The sequence below is a fragment of the Oncorhynchus mykiss genome, chromosome 12 (genome assembly GCF_057628025.1).
Source record: "Oncorhynchus mykiss isolate SJ-2025 chromosome 12, ASM5762802v1, whole genome shotgun sequence".
Classification (NCBI taxonomy): Eukaryota; Metazoa; Chordata; class Actinopteri; order Salmoniformes; family Salmonidae; genus Oncorhynchus; species Oncorhynchus mykiss.
The window spans coordinates 78,306,536-78,328,377 of NC_143033.1; the positions used below are offsets into that span (position 1 = coordinate 78,306,536).

Below are 21,842 nucleotides of genomic sequence, written 5' to 3' on the forward strand. Positions count from 1 at the left end.
GAACTATATTCTGGTAATCTGACCAATGGAACATATTCGGTGGTACTTAATGAATATGATGTCAGTTTGGTTGTCATCTGAGACATTCTCATCAATGATAAGATGACAAACTCTACAGTGGAAAGTCTACACATCAGATTTATCAGATTCACATGGAATTGTTGTTCAATTTAAATGTTTGAATATTAAATTATTTGTGAGGGGATGAAATGTGATTTTAGCTTCTAAAATGTGAGATGTGGGTTTTCATAAGATAGGGCTGCTCACTCAGTGGCCCGCTCATGTGAAGAGAGAGGTTGTAAACTATGAAACACACCCATTTTCTCCCTTCCTATATAAAGCCTTGACGACAATAGAACATCCCCTGTTCCGGGGATGTAGGACAACGGTCCTATGTCAGAATGGTTCAGATAATACCTACAGAACGAAGCCAACATCAGTGTGAGCTTTGATTGCGTATGGTATGAACTTTGAACTCTTATTCACTACAGAAGTGATATCTCCTAGCCGTTGAGTTAGCAACCGCAGCTGCAAATGCAGGTTCGGAAGGAATAGACAGAGTATCCCGTCTACCACACAACGACGTTACTACAACGTATCCAATTGACCACCAGAGACATTCTTCAAAGGACTCGGTTGGGCAACACGGCCTTCCATCTACCACCAACGTACTGAAGCACAGCTCAGAGTAAATATTTATTGCATTTTCCTTTTCCAAATGGGCGGTAATTTAGAATGCATAAGATACTGTATTTACGATAGCACAGCTTCTTCCCTTTGTTCCACAGTCTTCCCGCTCTTTCACTGAAACACATGCCCTTTTCTTTTGTGTAACAAGCTGTCATATCTGTTCCGCCTGCTAGGGACGTTTTCCTTTATGGCGTAATTCGTAATCAAGTTATGATTTAATTATGTGTATGTGTAATTCTGTGTGATTAGTTAGGTATTTAGTAAATAAATTATTAACCAGTTGCATCTCTAGGGGCGCTATTTCATTTTTGGATAAAAAACGTTCCCGTTTTAAGCGCGATATTTTGTCACGAAAAGATGCTCGACTATGCATATTCTTTTTTTTCTTTTCGTTTTGGAAAGAAAACACTCTGAAGTTTCAGAATCTGCAAAGATTTTGTCTGTAAGTGCCCCAGAACTCATTCTACAGGCGAAACCAAGATGATACGTCAAACAGGAAATGAGCAGAATTTCTGAAGCTCTGTTTTCTAATGTCTCCTTATATGGCTGTGAATGCGACAGGAATAAGCTTAGACCTTCTGCCGTTTCCCCAAGATGTCGGCAGCATTGTGACGTATTTGTAGGCATATCATTGGAAGATTGGCCAGGGGTCCGCCCGGTGTCCTTTGTCTAAATTTGTGCGTAATCTTCAGGTGCGGGCATTTTCTCCTGGGATTCAGGAGAGAAAGCACACTTCCACGAACGATATATCATCGAAGAGATATGTGAAAAACACCTTGAGGATTGATTCTAAACAACGTTTGCCATGTTTTCAGTCGATATTATGGAGTTAATTTGGAAAAAAGTTCGCGTTTTGAGGACTGAATTTTCGTTTTTTTTTGGTAGCCAAATGTGATGTACAAAACGGAGCTATTTCTAATACACAAAGAATCTTTTTGGAAAAACTGAGCATCTGCTATCTAACTGAGAGTCTCCTCATTGAAAACATCTGAAGTTCTTCAAAGGTAAATTATTTTATTTGAAGGCTTTTATGTTTTTGTTGAAATGTTGCGTGCTGGATGCTAACGCTAATGCTAACGCTAAATGCTAACGCTAAATGCTACGCTAGCTAGCTACTTTTACACAAATGTTTTCCTATGGTTGAGAAGCATATTTTGAAAATCTGAGATGACAGTGTTGTTTACAAAAGGCTAAGCTTGAGAGATGGCATATTTATTTAATTTCATTTGCGATTTTCATGAATAGTTAACGTTGTGTTATGCTAATGAGCTTGCTGATAGATTTACACAATCCTGGATACAGGGGTTTTTTCATAGCTAAACGTGACGCAGAAAACGGAGCGATTTGTCCTAAACAAATAATCTTTCAGGAAAAACTGAACATTTGCTATCTGAGAGTCTCCTCATTGAAAACATCTGAAGTTCTTCAAAGGTAAATGATTTTATTTGAATGCTTTTCTGTTTTTTTGTGTAAAGGTTGCCAGCTGAATGCTAATGCTAAATGCTACGCTAAATGCTACGTTAGACATCAATACTGTTACACAAATGCTTGTTTTGCAATGGTTGAGAAGCATATTTTGAAAATCTGAGATGACAGTGTTGTTAACAAAAGGCTAAGCTTGAGAGCTAGCATATTTATTTCATTTCATTTGCGATTTTCATGAATAGTTAACGTTGCGTTATGGTAATGAGCTTGAGTCTGTATTCACGATCCCGGATCCGGGATGGGGAGATCAGAAAGGTTAAACCCAATTTGTATTGCTGATTCAAATTGTTAGCCAGGGTTCTTGCAGATAACCAAGAATTTATAACTTTCAGATGAGACTGAATTAAGGTGACGATTAATGTTGACTGCTATTGATGTAAAATATTACTAGGTCTTTAAGAGTTTATTCGGAAGATAACAGATCTATAAATATTATTTCGTGGTGCCCGACTCTCTAGTTAATTACATTTACATGATTAGCTCAATCAGGTGATATTAATTACGGATAAATTATTTTATAGAATAGCATGTCATATCAATTAATCCGGCGTAGCCAAAGACACGAAAATGCATAGGTTTGCCCCCACTGTACTCACATCCTACCATACCCTTGTCTGTACATTATGCCCTGAATCTATTCTACCACGCCCAGAAATCTGCCCCTTTTATTCTCTGTTACCAACGCACTAGACGACCAGTTCTTATAGCCTTTAGCCATACCTTTATTCTACTCCTCCTCTGTGATGTGGAGGTTAACCTTGGCCCTGTAGCCCCCAGCATCACACCTATTCCCCAGGCGCCCTCATTTGTTGACTTCTGTAACCGTAAAAGCCTTGGTTTCATGCATGTTAACATCAGAAGCATCCTCCCTAAATTTGTTTTATTCACTGCTTTAGCACTCTCCGCCAACCCTGATGTACTAGCCGTGTCTGAATCCTGGCTTAGGAAGGCCACCAAAAATTCTGAAATTCCATCTCCATCTACAACATTTTCCATCAAGATAGAACTGCCAAAGGGGGCGGAGTTGCGATCTGCTGCAGAGATAGCCTGCCGAGTTCTGTCATACTATCCCTACTATCCTTCTGTCATACTATCCCTATATGTGCCCTGGACACCATATGTGAATTGATTGCCCCCCATCTATCTTCAGAGTTCGTACTGTTAGGTGACCTAAACTGGGATATGTTTAGCACCCCGGCTGTCCTACAAACTAAGCTAGATTGCCTTCAATCTCACACAAATTATCAAGGAACCTACCCGGTACAACCCTATATCAGTAAACATGGGCACCCTCATAGATATCATCCTGACCAACTTGCCCTCTAAATACACCTCTGCTGTCTTCAACCAGGATCTCAGCGATCACTGCCTCATTGCCTGCGTCCGTAAGGGGCCCGCGGTCAAACGATCACCCCTCATCACTGTCAAACGCTCCCTAAAACACTTCAGCGAGCAGGCCTTTCTAATCGACCTGGCCCGGCTATCCTGGAAGGATACTGACCTCATCCCGTCAGTAGAGGATGTTCTTTAAAAGTGCTTTCCTCACCATCTTAAATAAGTAAGCCCCATTCTAAAAAATGTAGAACTAAGAACAGATATAGCCCTTGGTTCACTCCAGACTTGACTGCCCTTGACCAGCACAAAAACATCCCGTGGCGTACTGCTTTAGCATCGAATTGCCCCTGCAATATGTAACTGTTCAGGGAAGTCAGGAACCAATATACACAGTCAGTTAGGAAAGCTAAGGCTAGCTTTTTCAAACAGATATTTGCATCCTGTAGCACTGATTCCAAAAAAGGTTTTGAGACACCATAAAGTCCATGGAGACTAAGAGCACCTCCTCCCAGCTGCCCACTGCACTGAGGCTAGGAAATACCGTCACCACCGATAAATCTACGATAATCTAGAATTTCAATAAGCATTTTTCTACTGCTGGCCATGCTTTCCACCTGGCTACTCCTACCCCGGCCAACAGCTCTGCACCCCCCGCAGCAACTTGCCCCACCTCCCGCTTCTCCTTCACCCAAATCCAGATAGCTTATGTTCTGGAAGAGTTGCAAAATCGGAATTGCCTACAAATCAGCTGGGCTAGACAATTTGGACCCTCTCTTTCTAAAATGAGCTTCCAAAAGGAGTCAGAAAACAAAAGGAAAAGTGCAGAGCTGGGGCACTGTTGCTCTTCTTCTACGTAAAGGATACGTGTTGACGGGATGCCTGGTTCACGGTTTAAGAGACCAATATGGGAGGTACCCTAAGGGGGTTGATGTTTTCTACACAAGTTTATAAAGAAATACTAAAAAAAAATCATGCATGCCTCTACAGTGCCTTACAAAAGTATTCATACCCCTTGTATTTCTTTCTTGTATTTATTTTATTTTGTTACAAAGTGGAATTGGACACACCTACTCATTCAAGGGTTTTTCTTTATTTTTACTATTCTCTACGTTGTAGAATAGTACTGAAGACATCAAAACTATGAAATAACGCACATGGAATCATGTAGTAACCTTCTTTTCTTTTTTTTACAAGTCAAAATATTTTTATATTTGAGATTCTTCAAAGTAGCCACCCTTTGCCTTGATAACAACTTTGAACCCTCTTAGCATTCTCTCAACCAGCTTCACCTGGAATGCTTTTCCAACAGTCTTGAAGGAGTTCCCACATATGCTGAGCACTTGTTGGCTGTGATTGATGGGTAACAATAACAAATCAAACATTGATGTCTCTTTAAGCATGATCAAGTTAATAACTATGCTTTAGATTATGTATTAAACCACCCAGACACATGAAAAATACAGTCATCCTTCTGAACTGAGCTGCAGGAAAATAATTAAACTGCTCAGGGACATTACCATGAGGCCATTGGTGATTTTAAAACAGTTACTGAGTTCAATGGGTGTGATAAGAGAAAGCTGAAGGTGATAAGAGAAAACTGAAGATGAATCAACATTGCAGCATACCACTCTGCATCCCACTGCTGGCTTGCTTCTGAAGGTAAGCAGGGTTGGTCCTGAATGGGAGACCTTTTATCTGGTCTAAAAAAAATATCCCAATGCATCAAGGCAGTGATTGGGGATATTGCCTTGTGTAGGGTGCTGTCTTTCAGATGGGATGTTATATGGCTGTTCTGACTCTCTGTGGTCACTAAAGATCCCATGGCACTTATTGTAAGAGTAGGGGTGTTAACCCTGGTATCCTGGCTAAATTCCCATTCTGGCCCTCATACCAACACAGTCACCTAATCATCCCCAGCTTCAATTGGCTCATTCATCTCTCTCCACTGTAACTATTCCTCAGGTTGTTGCTGTAAAATGAGAATAATGTGTTCTCAGTCAACTTACCTGATAAAAAAAGGGATAAATAAAAAAGTTACTCAACAATAATGACAGAAAATAAACAGAACAGTAATATTCTAAAACATGCAACTAGGCACTAAACTAACACTGGAAAAAACATAGAAAATTAATATGCTTTTTGGCCTAAATGCAAAGACTTATGTTTGTAGCAAAATCCAACAAAACACATCACTGAGTAACTGCCTCATTTTTAAGCATGGTGGTGGCTACTTCGTGGTATGGCTGTGCTTGACATCCGCAAATACCGGGGAGTCTTTCATGATAAAAAGAAACGGGATGAAGCCAAGCACAGCCAAAATCCTAGAGGAAAAAATACTTCAGTCTTCTTTACACCAGACATTGGGAGACCAATTCACCTTTCAGCAGATCAATAATCTACAACACAAGGCCAAGTTACAGTTTAGACTTAAAACTGCTTGAAAATCTATGGCAAGACATGAAAATAGCTGTCTAGCCATAATCACCAACATCTTGACAGAGCTTGAAGAATTATGGAAAGAATAATGGGTTAATATTGCACAATCCAGATGTGTAAAGCTCCAAGAAGACTCGCAGCTGTAGTCACTACCAAAGGGGTTTCTAACATGTATTGACTGAACACTTATGCAACAACTATATTTCTATTCATCTTAAAAAATAAATAATAATAATCTTCCACTTTGACATTCAAGTATTTTGGTGGTTGAAGATATCCCTCTAGTGGTGTGGGGGCTGTGCTTTGGCAAAGTGGGTGGGGTTATATCCTTCCTGTTTGGCCCTGTCCGGGGGTGTCCTCGGATGGGGCCACAGTGTCTCCTGACCCCTCCTGTCTCAGCCTCCAGTATTTATGCTGCAGTAGTTTATGTGTCGGGGGGCTAGGGTCAGTTAGTTATATCTGGAGTACTTCTCCTGTCCTATTCGGTGTCCTGTGTGAATTTAAGTGTGCTCTCTCTAATTCTCTCTTTCTCTCTTTCTTTCTCTCTCTCTCTCTCTCGGAGGACCTGAGCCCTAGGACCATGCCTCAGGACTACCTGACATGATGACTCCTTGCTGTCCCCAGTCCACCTGGCCGTGCTGCTGCTCCAGTTTCAATTGTTCTGCCTTATTATTATTGGACCATGCTGGTCATTTATGAACATTTGAACATCTTGGCCATGTTCTGTTATAATCTCCACCCGGCACAGCCAGAAGAGGACTGGCCACCCCACATAGCCTGGTTCCTCACTAGGTTTCTTCCTAGGTTTTGGCCATTCTAGGGAGTTTTTCCTAGCCACCGTGCTTCTACACCTGCACTGCTTGCTGTTTGGGGTTTTAGGCTGGGTTTCTGTACAGCACTTTGAGATATCAGCTGATGTACGAAGGGCTATATAAATACATTTGATTTGATTTGTGTAGGATGTTGACAAAAAGTTACAATTAAATCAATTTCAATCCCACAACACAATAAAATGTGAAAAAATCGAAGGGATATGAATACTTTTGCAAGGCACTGTATAACCAACAAAAGGTAGTGTTGCCTAAATAAGCATTGGTCTATTTTTGATGTGATCATACCTCATAAGGGGACATTATGTCAACACTTGACCTAAAGCCTCGGTCAGAAGGCCAGTGCTGTCTTAATACTTACATAACAGATGTCATTGGGAATCATAAACAACTGCTATAACAAATCAAATGCATCACAACAACATAGAACATATTCATGGCAGGCCTCGTGTTCTTTACCCCCTCACCTCCCCCAAAAACAACAACAACAACACAACCCTAACCCAGGTGTTGCTACAATCAATCTTGTGGTGACATTCCACAGTACAGGGCTTCTCCTTGAAACTCCCAGTGTGTGAAGTGTACAGCAAACAAAGAACAGAAAGGCCAACAAACACACAACAGAAAAAGAAGGACACCACCCCCACACACACACACAAACTATACATGGCCTGGGCACATCGTTGTTATGGTTCAATCAGGTTTAGGGTTAGTTACTATGGAGGTTTCACCCAGCCCTCCTCAAGGGCCATTTCAGGGATTCTGAGAGAGACTAACCCGAGGCATGGGAGGGACAGGAGTGGTGCAATGCTGAGTTTGAATTACACAAGAGAGATGTGACGAGGTCGCTTTAAGGCAACTTGCTGTCCACCAACTACTGCATTCTATCTATAGTTAACCATTTCTTTGTAACAAAAAAGCATGTACAATGCCTTAGTAAAGTATTCAGCCCCCTTGACCTTTTCCACATTTTGTTACGTTACAGCCTTATTCTAAAATTGACTAAATAGTTATTTTTTCCCTCATCAATCTACACATAATAACCCATACTGACAAAGCAAAAACAGGTTTATATACATTTTGCTCATTTATTTAAAAAAAAAAAAAGTATTCAGACACTTTATTCAGTACTTTGTTGAAGCACCTTTGGCAGCGACTACAGCCTCGAGTCTTCTTGTGTATGATGCTACAAGCTTGGCACACCTGTATTTGGGGAGTTTCTCCCATTCTTCTCTGCAGATCCTCTCAAGCTCTGTCGGGTTGGATGGGGAGCGTTGCTGCACAGCTACTTTCAGGTCTCTCCAGAGATGTTTGATCGGGTTCAAGTCTGGGCTCTGGGTGGGCCACTCAAGGACATTCAGAGACTTGTCCCAAAGCCACTCCTGCGTTGTCTTGACTGTGTGCTCTGGGTCGTTGTCCTGTTGGAAGGTGAACCTTCGCCCCAGTCTGAGGTCCAGTTTGGCCGGGCGGCTAGCTCTAGGAAGAGTTTTGGTGGTTCCTAACTTCTTCCATTTAAGAATGATGGATGCCACTGTGTTCTTGGGGACCGCCAATGCTGCAGAAATGTTTTGGTACCCTTCCCCAGATCTGTGCCTAGATACAATCCTGTCTCTGAGCTCTACGGACAATTCCTTTGACCTCATGGCTAGGTTTGGCTGACATGCACTGTCAACTGTGGGACCTTTTATAGACAGTTGTGTGCCTTTCCAAATCATGTCAAATCAATTGAATTTACCACAGATGGACTCCAATCAAGTTGTAGAAACATCTCAAGGATGATCAATGGAAACAGGATGCACTTGAGATCAATTTTGAGTCTCATAGCAAAGGCTCTGAATACTTATGTAAATAATGTAATTTCTGGTTTTTATATTGAATCAATTGGCAAAAATTTCTAAAAACCTGTTTTCACTTTGTTATGAGGTATTGTGTATAGATTGCTGAGGATTTAAAAAAAATATATTTTAGAATAAGGCTGTAACGAAATAAAATGTGGAAAAAGTAAAGGGGTCTGAATACTTTCCGAAGGCACTGTATTTATGAGATGTGTTGGATGAGTTGGATCGGACAGGATCAGTGTCCATTATCGTTCCCCATGAGAACTGGCGTCCAAGCCCCATTTTCCAAAACGTAACAGAGAATGTCTTGTGTAAGGGGGAGACTGTCGTCAACACGTACATAAAACACAGACATCACATAAAGATAAAGCTAGTTCCCACCTCCTTTGCCCCACCTCCCACCCCTAACCCAGCCCCGACCAATCAAGCAGTCTGAGATGAATGAGGACTATATTCAGTACTAAGAGCACTGCATGATAGATATCATAGAAGTTATCTGCATTTACAATCAATTTCTACCTCCATGGCAACAGTTTTATGTAACATTGTGCAAACTGAATCTGCCCCAGGTGAAGGAGAGATGATTGGCTTTCCTGCTAGCAGGCTCCATTCAAGTCATCTGGACATATTGGCCAGCACTCCCATTAAACCAGTTGACCCCTAAATATAGCCAGTTTTAATTAAATGGTGTTTGCTTTTTTTCACCGTTAGCACGGCTTATGAACCAGAGCCAAACGGATGTAGTGCTGCTTGAGTGTGTGCAGTGCTCCCCTCCGTTTTCCTTCACACTCAGTGAAGGCAATGAAACATTATGATCTCTAAACTGCATGGTAATGAATGAACAGGGGGTGTGGGGGCAAGCCTGCTGAGAGGCTGAGTCACTCAGCCAGCCAGTCGGTGTTATCCTTGATCAGAGCCACGTAGTCAGCAGTGGCCACGGTGGCATCACTACCGGTAGCCTTGGGCAGTCTCATTAGCTGCGGCTGAAGGCCCATGAGTACGGCAGTGTTTGTCTCACTTACACACGTTTAGGGATAGGTGGGGGGTGAGAGCAGACCACCGTCACCATGGTAGCCCTTGTAGAGACCGCCAGCAATTTATCAGGGCTAATTAAACTGGGTATTGTGGGTAAAATAAATTAAGAGGGAAAGTCGGATTAGCTCAATCACTCCACAGGCGGTAAGAGTGACATTCTGAAGTGGAAAAGGCTGACGGGAAAAAAAGGTTCCAGCTGGAGCAGCAGAAGAACGTGTCCCCTGGAGAACAGTAACACCACGGGAGGGGAAATAAATCTTTGTTTGGGAAATATATAGGGGTAAAGGACGCTTATTATTAGGGGATACCAGCCAGGGAAGTTCCAGACTAGTCACCAAGTCTCTTGTCACTTAGTGTGGCACAGGAATACGCTTCAAGTGACGGAGGGACTGAGAGACAATTCAATGGACTCCTGGCCTCAGTCTGGGGTTTGTAAATCTTAGTCTCATGTTTAGTATTGCAAATGCTTTTACAGCTAATGTCAGTTCTGGCCTGAAAGCCCTCCTTGTTTTCTTCTAGAGGTGGGGTAAGGGAGGGTTCAGTTAGTTCAGCTCATACTTTGTATAAGCGGCCTCTCTTTCTCTCTCCCCATGGGTCTGATTCCCACTGACATCTTGACATTTTGAAAAAGGAAACACAGCTGTATGAGTGTGTGTTCTTGAGAAGAAGATCTCCCAAGCAATATCTAGTCTTCTTTAACTGTGTCATTTTAATGAGTGTCTAAAGGTTTTGATTGATTAGTGAAGGCTTTAACATGCAAGCAAGCCTTGCCATGGATAGGTAAACCAGATATCTTCTCTATATCATGCACTGAGTTACTCTTACATAGGAACAGACAGCATAAAGTTCAATCAGTGCACAGAGAAGACAAAGAAAGGAAAAAAATCGAAGAGATACGGATTTTATATTTCTAGGCAGTGTTGCCTAAATAAGCATTGGTCTATTTTTGATGTGATCATACCTCATAAGGGGACATTATGTCAACACTTGGCCTAAAGCCTCGGTCAGAAGGCCAGCGCTGCCTTAATACTTACATAACAGATGTCATTGGGAATCATAAACAACTGCTATGACAAATCAAATGCATCACAACAACATAGAACATATTCATGGCAGGCCTCGTATTCTTTACCTCCTCACCTCCCCCAAAAAACAACAACACCACCACCCTAACCCAGGTGTTGCTACAATCAATCTTGTGGTGACATTCCACAGTGCAGGGCTTCTCCTTGAACTTCCCAGTGTGTGAAGTGTACAGCAAACAAAGGAGAACAGAAAAGACCAACAAACATAGGACAGATAAAGAAGGACACCACACACACACACACACACACTATACATAGCCTGGGCAGGTTGTTGTTCTGGTTTACTCATGTAGTTAGTTACTCTGGAGGTAGGAACTCAAGGGCCATTACAGGACTCCCAACAGAGGGCGAGAGAGAGACCTTGTAATTATGCACAGTGTGATTTGTTTAAGGCCAACGAGTCAGAAGAACTCTCTCGCAGCTTCGATCTCTCTCTATGAGCCCTAGAACTATGCATCAGGACTACCTGTCCCTGTCCCCAAACCACCTGGTTGTGCTGCCACTATCAAACCCTGACCGGTTTCACCAGACGTGCTAATTCGTCCTGACCCTGCTGTTTCAACTCTCTCTCTCTCTTGGACCTGTTGTCTCGACCTCTGAATGCTCGGCTATGAAAAGCCAACTGACATTTACTCCTGAGGTGTTGAACTGCTTCACCTTCTATAACGACCGTGGTTATTATTTGACCCTGGTGGTCATCTATGAACATTTTAACGTCTTGAAGAACAATCTGGCCTTAATTTCCATGTGCTCTTATAATCTCCACCTGACACAGACAGAAGAGGACTGGCCACTCCTAGGAGCCTGGTTCCTCTAGGTTTCTTCCTAGGTTCCTGCCTTTCTAGGGCGTTTTTCCTCCTACATCTGCATTGCCTGCTCTTTAGGGTTTTAGGGTGAGTATCTGTATAGCACTTTGTGACAACTGCTGATGTAGAAAGGGCTTTATAAAATGAATTTGATTGAAATTTGATTGATTTCTGAGGAGGTTGTTCAACCGAGTTCACTGACTCCCTGCACCTTGCTCATCCTGCTTGGAAACCCTGTATCCAACAAACTTCGACAATCAACAGGTCAGTGCAGCACAACCAACTTTGTCTTTCAGTGCACAAAACCTGTTTCATAAAGATACACCAGTCTCTGCCGTCTTTCACTCCCCTGTACTGTATCATGTGGCTTGTTTTAGAATGACACCTCCTGGTCTCTACTATTCCCTCCAGCTTCCCAGCTGCCCCCTGGAGGGTTGGGGGGTGGCTCCTGTTACAATGGCTGCTGCCTGGCCAGGGAGTCTGCTGCTGCTATAAACAACTCTCTGCAAGCTGTCAGCGGAGGCTCTGCTGAGGGACATTGGGGGAGATTAAGATGAGTTAAAGGCATTTTAAAGATGGTGGATCTGTCCTGAACACTGATTGCTTTACCATAATAATTTGAGTGAAACATAAATATATGAAATCTGTCTTCTAGGGTGGTAGAACTCCTGGGCACAGCAATGCTGATATTAGTTTTGCGTTTGCAAGGAAGGCATTTTACTGTACTTGTGCACGTGACAATAAAAACTTGAAACTTGAAAATTAATGATTGTCACTTTGGTGTGAGTAATCTTGATCTTGGGCAAGTGGCAGGTGTTAGAAGATAAACGGGAGGCCAGGCAGTCAGTCTCAGTAATAAGCATTTCTGTGAATGAATGACTGTGTTGCAAATTTTACAAATACATGTAATAACAAGTTGCTTGCTGTGTATCTGTTCTAAACTAGTATTGCTCAAATTTGAGTGTGAGAAGCAGCTCTGGTTGAGTGCTGGCTGGTGCCAGTGGTTCTCAATGAAAAGAGAAATGGCCAGGCAAGATGACAGTCAGGCCCTGAGTGTCACACTACCACTTATCTCTCTGTCCCAAGCACCACCACAAGGTTCAGCTTTCACACTGAGGTCACACATAGATAGATTACAGAATGTAATCGTACTCTCAGCATGAAAATGGCTTTTCCTCATTACAGTACATGGAAACGGTATCTAGGAATCCTTGGCCATTGTAAAATGTCACTAAATAAGGTTCACGAGTGGCGCAGTGGTCTAAGGCATCACTACAGACCCTGGTTCAATTCCAGGCTGTATCATAACCGGCCGTGATTGGGAGTCCCATAGGGTGGTGCGCAATTGGCCCAGTGTCGTCCGGGGTAGGCCGTCAATGTAAATTTGACTTATTTTATTTTACCTTTATTTAACTAGGCAAGTCAGTTAAGAACAAATTCTTATTTCCAATGACGGCCTAGGAACAGTGGGTTAACTGCCTGTTCAGGGGCAGAACGACAGATTGGTACCTTGTCAGCTCGGGGGTTTGAAAATGTATACGAACTTGACGTGTACTGCAAAATATATGGGTCTGATTCCCACTGACATCTTGACATTTTGAAAAAGGAAACACAGCTGTATGAGTGTGTGTTCTTGAGAAGAAGATCTCCCAAGCAATATCTAGTCTTCTTTAACTGTGTCATTTTAATGAGTGTCTAAAGGTTTTGATTGATTAGTGAAGGCTTTAACATGCAAGCAAGCCTTGCCATTGATAGGTAAACCAGATATCTTCTCTATATCATGCACTGAGTTACTCTTACACGAGCACATACAGCATGAAGTTCAATCAGTGCACAGAGATAAGACAGAGAGAAAAAGTCAAAGAGATACAGATTGTATATGGCCATGGAAAGTGGCGCAAGGAGGGGATTTCATAGAAGCAAACCAAGTCTGTTCTGTTGAGGGTAGACTTTGTTTTAATTTTTGCTGTGTTTCATCTGTATTTGTCAAAATGTGTAAAGTACCCCCACAAACCTCCCACTTTACCCCATTGCCCACACTTCCTAGTCATACGACAGCTGCTAGGATACCACTTGACATGGGGATTGTGACAATTTGCGAGAAACGATCATTGAGACAATGCAAGCATTTTACAATCATTAAGACCATTCTCACCCCCCATCTGGTCTGGACTAAAATCCCTTGTGTCAATTGTTAGTGTGCATTCAGCAAAACAATGATAGAAAAACATTCCAACCTCACCCCTTGTCATAGGCTTTATATGCATTAACAGTGACAGCACAATGCCCTTCATGAAGGGGTTAAAGTAAGTAAAGACACTTATAATATGCTTCCCAGTTGAAAATAGGCCTATAACTGATTTTTCAATTGCTTCAACGTCAGTGTTGATACTCAGTTGTGGATGACTGTTTAAATTGCAACTAAAATCATACAATGTTTGTTTTCGATTATCAGACATAACATTTCCTTACCACACAACTCCTGAAGCCTCAACTGATGGCAGCTTCCTTGTGCAGGCAAATGTAGTGCACATTATGTCTGGCTGCAGGTGATCTGCATATGAAAACTAAGTGGGGCGACTGTTTCCTACCCACTGGGCACACACTGACTGAATTAACGTTTTTTCCACATCCTTTCAATGAAATGATGGTGGGTATTCTGTCTGCAATTATCAACTATCAAGTGGTTTGAAAGACACTTTTCAAATCACTTGATAAGTCCGCTGTGGTAGACAGCTCGCAACCGCGCTTCCTACCACTCTCTATATCACAGCCGAGTTATAGGTGCCGGTTTGGAGAAGTACAGATATTCACACATTATACAATGCAGACGAGGAGTTATAGATTGTTTATTTGCTGCCAATAACAGTTTTTTTTTGGGGGGGGGGCCTCCGAAATTGTAACCACCTAGCCCTGGGTTTTGACCAGAGTTAGCGCCTCCTCTTAACAACGCTGCGCTCCAACGCTTCGCTCCAACACTTCGCTTCGCTTGAAATTTGCATGAAGTAGAGCACAACTCAACGTTTTCTTCCGCACGACTAGCAAGGTTCTCGCCGCTCTCCTTCCCACAATCCCATTTCTCTGTGTGTACTCGTTGAAAACGTATGGGGTGGAACTTCTCCTGCTGTTTTCACCAACAATGAATTCAGCAGGAGAAGTTCCGCCCCCATTAATTTTCAACGAGGGTACTCAGAGAATTGTGCAGGAGATTGTGGGAAGGTGAGCAGTGAGAACTCTGCTAGCAGAGTGGTAGAAACATTTTTGCTCTACTCTACTTCAATGTAAATTTCGAGCGAAGCGATGCACTGGAGCGAAGCATTTTCAAGAGCAAGCGCCTCTGATCAAAACCCACTGTATGTAAGACACCCATGTGTGGAAACGCAGTGTCCTTTATAGGGCTATTTGTATGATTACTTTGAGAGCTTTAAACTCAGTAGGTCCACACAGGTTCTCAATAACATTAGACAAAAACTGATAGGCATTAACCAAAATAGCACAGAGATTATAAATGAAGTCATGTATGGCATCTTATCTGAGTGGCTGATAATGTCAAGAAGGTGTGGGCAATTGTAATTATCACCTAAACACTTGTATAAAAGAACTATGGATTTGGCACACTTCTTGATCTGATGAAGGCATAACTGCCTAAACACATGAGCCTGCCCTGACAATAAAGAAGTGAAATTAGCAGATGTATTTTTTTAATTTGTCCTTCTTTTTATGTTTTCTACTGTCTCAGTTTACCAATGTTCTTGAATTTGGGATTTAATTTGATGTCATTGTCGCATATAGTAGAGCATCCAGCCAATTAAGCTAGACAGCACACATGGTACCCACTCCACAATTTAGAGAGAACTTTGCTTGGCTGAGCCAAAGCCTTTGTAAACTATTTTTTGCGGTGGCCCAAAAGAGATTTTAAGGTAATGATGTGTGTTCTTTTGAGTTTTCCCCATCTGTACACAAAACATAGCATATTAATGATTTACCTGTAGCTCACACCATGCCACTTCTACTGTTGTCTCCGTATCCAGGCCTTTGTACACCGTCTTGAACGACCCTCTCCCAATTTCAATGTTGAATTTGAGGAACCTTCCATCAGGTGACGTCGCCACGGCTTTGGTTTCAATTTCATCCTTTTCCTCTTGCTCCCGTTTGCTTTCAAATGGAGCTCGAGATAAAATGACCTTTTTGTCAGTGATTTCTTCCTCGGAATCTGAACTTGTGCCCTGTGCTTGCGAGCTGGGCTGTGGCGCGTCCCATGTATCAAGAGGTGGTTTGGGGTCTGATGCTTGGGTACCAGGAGGTGAGCACGTACTCGTTCCCGGGCTTGAGACAGGTGAGGCTGGTACTGATGAGTCCACCTTTTTCTCCTCTGCCGCTGTTTCGGCTAAAATATCATCAGCAGACCAGGAGTGAGTTTTGGAGAGAGGGGCATCATCGTAAACTTCAGGCTCCAAATCCAAGGTATTTATTTTGCTCAACCTGTACGAGTTTCTCCTGGAGTTTGCCGAGTGTCTCCTGCGCCTTGGTGGTATTCGGCCAGGGAAGCAGGAGTTGGCGTCGAACCCAGCAGGTAATTTGGAGAAACCCAGTCCGGCCATGTCGACCTCAAGCTGTGACATGTCTGTTTTGCCGCGAAATGCAACAGGTGGGTCTTGTGTCCCAACTAGTGGATCTGCAAATCCGAACGAAGGCTATTTAAAAACATAAACTGGAAAAGGGAACATCATAGGTTGCAGGGAATGTGAATTATTTTGAAAAATAAAAACTGCCAAAAAGCTACAAAAATCCTAATGAAACAAATAAGTATCGGCTACATATAAAATGTGTCTACATATTTGGCTTATACATTCGATTTGTATGTTCAATTCAACTATAGGCTATTAGACTATTGGCTAATAATACAAAAAACAAAAAAAATCAACAAGTGTGCGGACAAGTCTCTTCACCTCAACCTGAATGAAGGTCGTTCGAGTTCTCCCTAGTAAAAAGTGCTTGTTTAAATCCGCCAAATAGAATTTACTTGTTCGTGGTCTTGCTCATAGACAGACGAAAAATAAATGACATTAATGCTAGTATTCCTCAAACCGTGTCTCTGGTCGCACGTCTTCAAACTGTCCGCTCCCAATGTGGATTAACGCTGTATCAACAACGGGTAGACTGCTCGAGCGCACAGTGAACGCTCAATGAGCTCCACCCCCCAAAACACATTTCGGATCTGTATTTTGCCTGCAACCATAGACTATTATAGGTTGAGAAGATATAGTTCCCTTGAATGTACACTGAACAAAAATATAAACGTAACATGTAAAGTGTCGGTCCCATGTTTCATGAGCTGAAATAAAAGATACCAGAATGTTTCCATACACGCAAAACGTTTATTTTCCATTCCACAAAAAGCTTATTTCTCATATTTTGTACACAAATGTGTTTACATCCATGTTCGTGAGCAGTTCTCATTTGTTAAAATTATCTAACCACCTGACAGGTGTGGCATATCAACAAGCTGATTGAACAGCATGCTCATTACACAGGTGCACCTTGTGCTGGGGACAATAAAAGGCCACCCTGAAATGTGAAGTTGTCTCAAGTTTTGAGGGAGAGTGCAATTGGTATACTGCCTGCAGGAATGTCCACCAAAGCTGTTGCCAGATAATTAAATTTTCATTTCTCTACCATAAGTCACCTCCAACATTGTTTTAGAGAATTTGGTAGTACGTCCAACCGGCCTCACAACCGCAGACCATGTGTATGGCGTCATGTGGGAGAGCAGTTTGCTGACGTCAACGTTGTGAACAGAGTGCCCCATGGTGACGGCGGGGTTATGGGCGGGCATAAGTTACGGACAACGAACACAATTGCATTTTATCAATGTCAATTTGAATGCACAGAAATGCTGTGATGAGATCCCGAGGCCCATTGCGAGGCCCATTTCTTTTAAGAGATCTGTGACCAACGGATGCATATCTGTATTCCTAGTCATGTGAAATCCATGATTAGGGTCTAATTAATTAATTTAAATTGGCTGATTTCCTCATATGAACTGTAACTCAGTAAAAATCTTTGAAATTGTTGCATGCTGCGTTTATATTTTTGTTCAGTATATATTTTCTTAGTTAACATTTGCTAAAAAATAAAACATGCTAATGAAGTTTACTTTGAAATTAGAAAGCTGTTAGTTTGTGGTGTGTAGTAGCCTAAACATACTGTACAGTAGTACTTGCAAACTTACTCTTCAAGGTAGCCTAATAAGTCACAAGAATCTTGGTCAAAGTGTGATATGAATGCATTCTGGCAATGTGCCAAGGCTTTAGATGCCAGCTTTTGGTTTAGAATGTTGGATTTACTATCCTGTATATTGTGCTATACTGTATGCCTACTGTAAGGTAATTATTACGATAACAGAGGACAAGAGTCATCAAAACGTTTATTAACTTAATAATAATAACTGTTTTACTGAGGTAATTGCTCCCAGGACAGGAGCTATCCACTTATCTGTGGTGTTGACTGTGGTGATTATCTTTAGCAATATTACATAATGTTGCACTGTTGAAATAGTGGGTAGGATACAAATGGAGATAAGGACTATAGCAAAACGAATGAATCCATCTTAACGTCAAGTTGCAACAGACTAAAATCGCCTGGCAGCCTGCCATCCTGGCACTGTAGAAATAGGCTTCATCAAGAAGTCTGGATTAAGCCAAAGACAAAGACAGCTGACCATCTAAATCTAGGCTATACCTACCTAATCTCTTCAATAGGAAATTAAATCACAGAGACAAAAGCAATACAGATAAGCTGAAAGAGGTTTCACTGTCTTATAAAATAGGTTTACAACCGTGTCCTCATCAGTCAAGTATTTTTGTCTGATGATGAACTCAGTAATAGGGGGTTGGGTTGTGTGCAGATTTAGTCAAGGAAGGGTAATAGCATAGTGGTTATAGGAAAGGGTGTTTATTGATGTCTGTTTGACACATCTCACAAATTCTCATCAGTTACTTGTGATATAACACAGTAGTAGCATATCAATCAACGATTAAGAATAGATATGTAAAAACACACCCAGTAGGTACATTATCGTCATCAGTTACTCTCCACCACAGACACACACATTTCCTCCATTCCAGGTTTAGCGTGTCAGGACATTCCAGGGTTAATGTGAGCACCCTGACACGGACGGAGGCCTCATCTTAGCACGTTTCCGGGACGAAGTGGAAGGAGCGGCTTAGCGTTGTGTGGCCAAGTGATTTCAGGTCACATTAGCTGAGTGCCACACACACCTTACTGTTGACTTGTGCGATATACTGACCCCATTCCCCTCATACTAAGGATTCCAGCCAGGGAAGTTCCAGTCACTGTCTCCCCAGCCAGTGAGGGCATGTGCTACGGCTTTGATTCCTGGGTATACCGGTGTGTGTTGCCATATGCTTACAATCCCTGACACAGACACTGATGAAGGTGCTCAGGTAGCCTCTGTAAAACACAAACAGACCGACAGACAGACAGAGGGCCAGGGACTCTTTGTTTATCCCCTCCTCATGAGTGTGTGTGTGTACGCCTGTGTGTGTGTAAGAGCTTGCACCGTGGAGATAGATAGCTCAAGTCCCAGCACCTGATATAGCCCTCACAACCACTGCCAGGAGACTTAAACTAGCCATCCCCCACCTGTCACATGAGCTTCACAGAGAGGCTGTGTGGAGCAGGGGAGAGGAGCAGTCAGAGGGGGAGCTTATCTGCAGGAACACATTGCTCCTATGGCAGCAGACGGCCACCCACGAATGCTAATCACTCATGTTTGATGAGAACTTCTGCAGAGTCATCTTTCCAGAAAAGAAGAGTAGCACAGAAATCCCCATGAAACAGCATGGAAATGGGTCACACGGTAGACAACATGCTAATCGCAGCGCTCTTCACAATTCCAGCTAAAAAGCAGCGCGTCGTCCTCCCTTCTCTGTCTGCTCTCTCTGCTGCTGTATGGTTTGTTTATCTCCCAGTCATGAGGCGGGCAGTGCAATACGCTCTGTTCTTTTCGGCTTTAGCTGACACGGGGCAGGGGGATGGAGGCTGGGCCTTGACAGGGGAATAATAAACAGAGGTCCTATTTTTTGAAGGTCAAGGAAATTGATATGATATGACATTAAAAGCTTAGTGGCTTTTGCAACTTTTCCAAGGGCTTTAGCAATCCTCATAAATGCCTGACTGTGAAAGTGTATTCCAACATACACAGAGGGAAGCTCACCAGTTGGAAAGCAATGTGAACTGTTGAGTGTGAACAGAATATTAAAGTGTGCACTTAGGTGGGATGATAATATGTAGCCTAGTAATAACACAATAATCCAGTTGTAAACAAGGCATTGGATGAATATTGCCAGGTTGTTAACATACTCAATAAACATGGACAAGTAGCACGCCGGTCATACAATTTCTCAAGCAGGGCCCGCATGCAAGTACAAAAGCTAGGGCTCTTTCAGACAGAAGAGGGATAAATACATTCAAAGTGAGTGGGCCTCCTTTCCTTGGAAGCTAATGACCATCAATATGCACATACCCTATATTATCCCTGGCCAATTCCAATATTTTTTCCACTAACTGGTATTCATCAGCTCTTTTCTCATCAGATCTTTTTCAGAGATTCAACCAATTAGATCAGCTCTGATAAAGATCTGATGAGAAAAAAATCTGATGTGATTGGTCAAAATACCATAATTGGGCTGACTGTCTAAATGCAGCCTAAGGTGTCCAATGCTGTGTCCCAATACTCATAAATGGCTCCCTATCCTTGCCTCGCCTCCTACTGTAGGTCACCAACACTCCAATAAAACTGAGTATGTGACAGCAATACTATGAAATTCCCACCTAACCTACCCATGTGGTAACTGAAGGACATATGTTCCTTACTCTTGTTAGATGTAATGACATAGTACTGTAATGTAGAACTACACTTGTACTTGGAATGCATTGTTGTTGCCACCTAGTGGGCTTATCTGGAACAACACAGACCCATGTTGCAAGACTGTATCTCAAAGTCTGCCTACACCACTGACAGAACAAAATAAAAAATGGAGTAGGGTTACATCTACAACTCTTCTCTTTATAGTCAACAAGTCACACATCAGCACGTGGGAGTGTGTGTCAACTCTGGAGCTACAACAACAGGGCTAGGTGGCTTTGTTGTTTGCTTTCACTGATGTATGAACTAACCATTAAGCCCTATTAACCAATGTTTTATACTGAGTTTAAGCAGTGCTTAATTTGAGCCGGATGGTTTGCGCAACGTTGTAGCCCAAATAGACCAACGCGTGGCCATTGCTGTGATGAGAGAAGTGCGCCTCAGAACTAGAATGAGAGTCACTTTCTATAATCTCTTTCCCTGCTCTGATAGTTATCAGCATGCAACTCTCCTCTCTCCAGCTATGCACTTAATCATTTATTTCCTTATAGAATAATAGCCGCGGGAAGGATGCTGGAGGTATCACAGAACCCCTGATACATTTAAATGCATTTTGCCAAAGTTATAGAATTACTGCTGTCAGCCAAAACAGGCTATTCACGATATTGCAAATACAAATCGCGGGACAACACAGATCCTGACGAATAGTGAAGACTATTCTGTCTGTAGGCTAGCAAGTTATCAACTTCCAAATAGACATATTGAGCGAACAGAGGTAAGCTTTTGGCACGAGCGTTTTACAAAGTAAAACAAGAGAGAGGTAAGCTTTTTTGTCATTGATTTACGATTCTCAGTTTGTCAGTGTCAAAGTACAGCCTGCCATTTCGATCATTTGTGAGGTATTCAAAAATATTCGGCTAAAGTCTCCAGTCATCTAAAATCATGTAGAATTGTATGAAATGCGTTTATGAAGGCCATTTTCCCGGACCATAGGCGACTAAACATTTCCCCATGTGTGTAACTTCTGCAATCGCCTCTCTATACTCTACTGCTCTATGCCAGTACGCAAAGGCGATGATAATGCATGCAATGATTTATTATAAAAGTGATTTTTCTTTTCATGCGTTCTTGGGCTGCAACGTTGCGCAATTGACAAATTAAGCACCGAGTTTACGTTAGTAAAAGTGTGCTTATGTTCATAGGGAAAATATATCAAATGTGTGAAAATAATAAGTATGTTTTTGTGGAGGCAGAAATTCACAAGAGTCCATCCAGATTGTGACTATGTTTTGGATAATGGTTCCCTGTCTAATGAGACTGGAACAAACCCACATTCAAAGGAGGGAAATTGTTATTCTGTTTTGTTATTCTGATTAGCTTTTGCCGAACTTGATGTTGAGAAAATAATCAGC

General features: G+C 42.1%; 1 protein-coding gene across 1 annotated transcript in view; it reads right to left on the reverse strand.

Annotated features, from left to right (window-relative positions):
* Window positions 1–16,773, reverse strand: part of LOC110538394 (serine/threonine-protein kinase WNK4) — an 89,896-nt gene extending 73,123 nt beyond the window's left edge. The window contains exons 1-2 of the mRNA XM_036938415.2: window positions 16,490–16,773; window positions 15,527–16,215 (exon numbers count right to left, since the gene is read on the reverse strand). Of these exons, the coding sequence (XP_036794310.1) occupies window positions 15,527–16,162 (636 nt within the window). The 5' untranslated portion in view covers window positions 16,163–16,215; window positions 16,490–16,773. The remainder of the gene's footprint in view (window positions 1–15,526; window positions 16,216–16,489) is intronic.
* Window positions 16,774–21,842: the final 5,069 nt, after the last annotated feature.